Source organism: Peromyscus eremicus, chromosome 5 (genome assembly GCF_949786415.1).
Source record: "Peromyscus eremicus chromosome 5, PerEre_H2_v1, whole genome shotgun sequence".
Lineage (NCBI taxonomy): Eukaryota > Metazoa > Chordata > Mammalia > Rodentia > Cricetidae > Peromyscus > Peromyscus eremicus.
In genome coordinates, this window is record NC_081420.1 from 73,077,769 (window position 1) to 73,083,350 (window position 5,582).

General features: G+C 37.8%; 1 protein-coding gene across 1 annotated transcript in view; it reads left to right on the forward strand.

The window, feature by feature from the left end:
• Nucleotides 1-3,890: 3,890 nt before the first annotated feature.
• Myo3a (myosin IIIA) overlaps nucleotides 3,891-5,582 on the forward strand; it is a 141,585-nt gene continuing 139,893 nt past the window's right edge. Inside the window, exon 1 of the mRNA XM_059263029.1 lies at nucleotides 3,891-4,058. Coding sequence (XP_059119012.1) covers nucleotides 3,891-4,058 — 168 coding nt within the window. The remainder of the gene's footprint in view (nucleotides 4,059-5,582) is intronic.

Genomic DNA, 5,582 nt, shown 5'->3' on the forward strand with positions numbered 1-5,582 from the left:
TATCTTTAAGACTGACTACTTGGCATTGGATAATCAATTAGGGGCTCATCCCTGGGGAAGTGTAGCTGTTCATTTGCAGATGAGACCCTGGAACTTCCCCATCCATGCTGGCATGTCAACTGATGTTGTCATTGTTCAAATCTTGTTGAGGCCACCATACTGTTGAGATTTCATGAGTATAGCTTCTCTGTCTAGCTAGGAAACACAATCTTGCAGCAGGACTTCCTTGTCCTTTGGCTTTTATAATCTTTCTGCCTCCCCTTACACACACACACACACACACACACACACACACACACACACACGCGCGCGCGCGCGCCCGCACACACACAAACACACACATTATAATTAATGTTATATAAATATAATATGATTCCCTGTGTCTTTTTCAAACATCCTTAGTCTTCCTTCCCTATCTATCCATATTGTCCTCCCTCCCCCTCACCAGTAAAAGCCGCACACTATTTTCTCATTCCCCCCTAATATCATGAGTATCTCACTGATCCCTTCTCTAATAGCTTTTCTCTAGTCTCACTATTGAAATTCCTTCTTTGTGATTTGAAGAAATAGTTTTCAAAGGCTTCATTTTATTTGCTTTATGGGGCCATGTGTGTTTTAAGTGGGATTTGACTGAGTATATTCTGTTTCCAAAATGTCTGTGTTCCTACCATTGTTTTATAATACAGTGACTCACATGATTTTAAATGTTAAACCGTTTTTTAAAAAGTAAGTCATGTTTTGGACAAAATTCTGTTTATTTTTAATGTCCAGCTCAAACTCTGTTTATTCCCTGTATCTTTTTCATATCACTTCAGAAGTAATGGCTTATTCTCCTGGGCTACTCTAACACATCATAAATGTCTATGTCTATATATAATATGGTATAGTCAGTTGTTTTAACCTAACTGTGTGTTTCCTATCTTTCTATCTCAAAACTTATTAAAGTATGTTGCCCATGCTTTGTGTTCAGATTTGTGTGTTTTCCATTTTATGCCTGTAAATTGAAAACTCAACAGTTAATTTTTAATAGTTACTATCTCAGAAATGATAGCTGTATTCAATAATATTTCCATGTGGAAGCAATATTTCATTTAATGGCTGTTTCTACTGGTTGGAAACTCCTGTTTCAGATTTTTAACAAGATGTAATTGGTCTCTTTGTCTAACATTACATTATATGCATGGCATAAATGCCTGTTTGCACGACTCAAGAGGAGAGAAGTAAGAAGCAGTCATTTTGTCACTGGTTATGAAGTCATTAAAGAGGATGATTATCACTGATTTACCTCTTTGCATCTTGGATCAAAGGCACAAATTTCATAAAGATTGAGTATTCCAAGGACCATTCAGAAGCATCTTTTTGTGTAGTGATGTAATTTTTATCAGGTATTCATAGCCATTAACAAGATGATGTGCCCTTAGTGTAGTTAATCAGGATGTGATGCTTACTTTGATTTAGATTTCTATGTTCTCTTTAGTTCTTTATAATCCTTATTTCTCTCATCCACTTTTTAAAAAAGGTTTTTTTTTTACAAAGTATTATTTATTCATTCATTCAAGAGCCTTATGCTTTAAAATTTCCCGTGTAACAGACACAGAGTTAAGCATTATTTGGTTTATAATTGAGTAAGCTAGATGAGGTCTCTGCTATCAGAACTAACAGATTAGCCAACACTTGCTCATTTAGCTAATGTTTGTTGACTACTTACCACATGCTCGCTATTGTTCTGGAAATTATGTGGTAGCAAAAATGATAGAAGTAGAGAAGTTCATGTAGCCTACACGGAAGAGTAACAGAAAGGAAGAAAGATAACTTTGAGAGAGCCTTTTTGAGAGACTCCTGGTTCAGCTGAGTGCTAAGGGGAAGAAGGAGCACCAGTCAATGGTAAACAGAAGTTACCGGGGTTAAGAATGAATGTGCCATGATAGATGAAGATTGGTTTGTAATTTTTGAGTGAGAACATTAAGGATTCTTTTTTTTTTCGAGACAAGGTTTCTCTGTGTACTTTTAGTGCCTGTCCTGGATCTTGCTCTGTAAACCAGGCTGGCTTTGAACTCACAAAGATCCTCCTGGCTCTGCCTCCCGAGTGCTGAGATTAAAGGTATGCACCACTACCGCCTGGCTAAGGATTCTATTATTAAATTAATGATGTGAAGGCATCTGTTGTGAGGTGGTCCAGGAGGCAGTGGACAGCAAATGGAACAATTTGAGAAGAGGACAGGGGGAGATGTGCTGTATAGCAGTGATTCTTGGAAGAGGGGACGATGCAAAGTAGTAAGTGTAGTAGGACAGTTAGGCACTGTTGACGGTGTTGCTGGGGACAAGATTGTTGTGTAGGATTTTTAATTTAAATACACAGACCTAAAGAAGATTCAAAGCTTACCAAGAGATGATTATTTTCCCTATAGGATTGTGGTTTTTTTAAAGAGGTGAAATAAGAACATCAAAAAGATTTACAATTATGTAAGTCATAGGGTCTATTCTGAGAAAGAAGAAATGAATAGGGAATGAAGACAGAGGAAGATTGACAGGCCTAAAGGAAGTAGAGAATGCATAGATCGGTGATGTGGAGAAGTTGGAAGACATTAGTGTGGTCTAACAAGTGAATTTTGTGTGCATATTATGGAGTATTAATACATCTGTGGTGACAGTTAATTTTCGTAATCAGTTTGATTGGATTAAGATGCCTTGAGGGTTGATAAATCAGCACACCTATGAGTATGAAGGTTTTCCATAGATGAGTTCTGACCTAATGGGTGGATTTCTAATACTTTGATGGACTCACAGTAAGATAGTAGGTAGGAGCTGGGCCTAGTTGGGTAAAGGTTATTGGGGAAATGTCATTGGGGGTGAAATATCTTGCCTCGGTTTCTTCCCAAATCCCATTTCTCTGTTTCCTTTTCACCATGAACATTTCTACCCTGCCATGTCCTCCCTGTTCTTTTCTCTGCTTTGTTGTTCCTCTCAGGTAGTTCCCCACAGCTAAGAGAAAGTCAGTGTGTTTCTAAGCAGATGTTTCTATATGTATGTATCTAAACCTTAATCAAGTTTTAACACTGAGAAGAACGTGCTTTTGTATACATACATGAAAATATGTGAGGGCTACTAGAAATGCTGAGGATGTCGTTCTTTTATTTTGATGTTAGTAAGTGTTCATATTATCCATATTCCTTCAAACCAATGAATTGAAAACTGTTTGTCACTGTGCTATGTGCTAAAGTGATGCAAAGAAGTGATGACAAATAGCTATAGAGATTATTTTTGGAGTGGTCACATTTGGAAGTGTGAGACCTTAAAGATGATTCAAGGGTTAGAATTTAGAAAGAAAGAAACCATCTGATGAGTCAAGAGTAGGAAGGAGAAGATGACAGATGAGGCCAAGGAGGTGATGGGTTGATTTTTAAGGGACCTCTCAGGCTACGGTAAGAAAACATCAGTATAAAAGCAGTAAGAGGAACCATTGCTGGGTTTTATATAGAGATTCAGCATAAAATATGATCACTTATAAAGTGAAGAATTTTTATCATCTGAGTTTATTCTAAAGCTATTTTGTTATAATCCCCAAGTATGAAGAAGTTAGTTAAAATGATATCAAAGCAATAAGAAATGGTTGTTTTTATCTGAAAAGTATTAATGAATCAATATGAAACAACACTAAACATAGAAATTGAGTCCTGCATACAAAGCATTATTAAACTCGTTGGCCTGCTCATAAAGTAGAAATTAAATTTCTTCTGACTCGGAAGTATATTTGATTACTGTTGCACACTTTCTATTGTGTTGGTGAAAGTTTTAGATAATTTCCCACCAGCGTACGCATGCCACTTAATACCTCTGATCAAATGTAGGTGGAACTGTACCATTTCTCTCCAGTGACTTAAGCCTTGGAGATGCTTCCATTAATTGGAAAAACAATCATCTTTGATAACTTTCCTGATCCTTCTGATACATGGGAAATCACTGAAACCATCGGCAAAGGAACGTACGGGAAGGTTTTTAAAGTCCTGAATAAGAAAAATGGCCAGAAAGCAGCAGTCAAAATTCTGGATCCAATCCACGTGAGTCACTTTGAGCTTTTTTTTTTTTTAAGATTGTGTTTATTTGCTTGTTTGTTTGTGTGTGTGAGTATGTATGTCCATGTGTAGGCAAATGTGCATGCATACATGTATATGTGCATATGAAGACCAAAAGTCAACATTGGTTCTCATTCCTCAACCTTCATTCACCTTGTTTTTTGAGGCAGGATTTCTCATTGGCCTGGAACTCATTTCTTAGGCTAGCCTAGCTGTCCAGGGATCTGCATGTCTCTGCCTACCCAACCAGCCCACTTAGCACAGGGATTACAAGCATTCACCACTACATTCAATGTTTTTATGTGGGTCTGAGTGGGGCAATGAGCTTGAGTTTTCCTGCTTAGAAAACTCAGCCCTAGCCTTTATTTTTAAATCTCTACTTCATTTTTCTTTGTATTAAACACTTAAAAAGTCCAAAAGTATCTTACATAGATCACTCATCACAGTGTCATTCTGAAACAAGGGGAAATCTGAAAAATAAGCAGATGTCTAATTATTTGCTCCTCCTACTTATATGTTTCGCACATGCAATAAGGTACCACACATTCTTAAACAAATGCATAAGCACAAAATTCATCTCTTAACAATGAACCAGTTGATTGTAGAGCATTCTATACTTTTTTTTAAAAAAGTCATAGAAACGCAAACATTTGGGTCTAGAAATTCTCCTGAAAATTTGATCTCCATTTTTCCTGAACTCACTTGTGCTTTGAGTATTATTTCTCTTAAGCCAAACTGGAGAGGATTTTTAAAAATGTTAAACTGTACAATGATGCTAGTTGATATGCCAGCACTTGGGTGGGGCGCAGGGGGTGAGGTGGGAACACAACTCACAAGGCTCTACCTCTGGATGATGAGCTACAGGCAACCATTGACTTCTGAGAGAGGGAGAATCCGTCTTCTCCAGGGATGAGCCCCCGATAAGTCATCTAGTTCCAAGTGGTCAGCCCTAAATAGACAGGAACAATACCAAATGAACTTAGCAGGGGTGTGTGTAGGTATGTGAGTGTGTGTGTGTGTGTGTGTGTGTGTGTGTGTGTGTGTGAGAGAGAGAGAGAGAGAGAGAGAGAGAGAGAGAGAGAGAGAGAGAGAGGGACAGACAGACAGACAGACAGAGGCAGATACAGAGAGAAACACAGAGAGAGAGACAGAGAGGGAGAGAGGAAGAGAGAGAAAGAGAGGGAGAGAGATATCACGCCACCAAGTAGAGAAGAACTGGTGAATTTGAGATAGAAAGGGGGTGGAACTGGAGGAGGGAGAGGCAGGGGTAAAAATTATATAGATATGGTACTTACAGATGAAAATAAAAACAAAAATAAATTTGAAAAGTAACATTGTTAATAAAAGAAAAATATTAAATTTCTCTCAGAGAAGGATATTTTCTGATTTGCTTGTTTCCATAGCAGAAATGGTATTGATTTACTGTAGTAAAGTTCCTCATTGGGGAATTGAACTTCCTGTTCTCTCTCTAGAGTGTCTAGTAGTGGTTCCCTACACTCAGTGGTACCC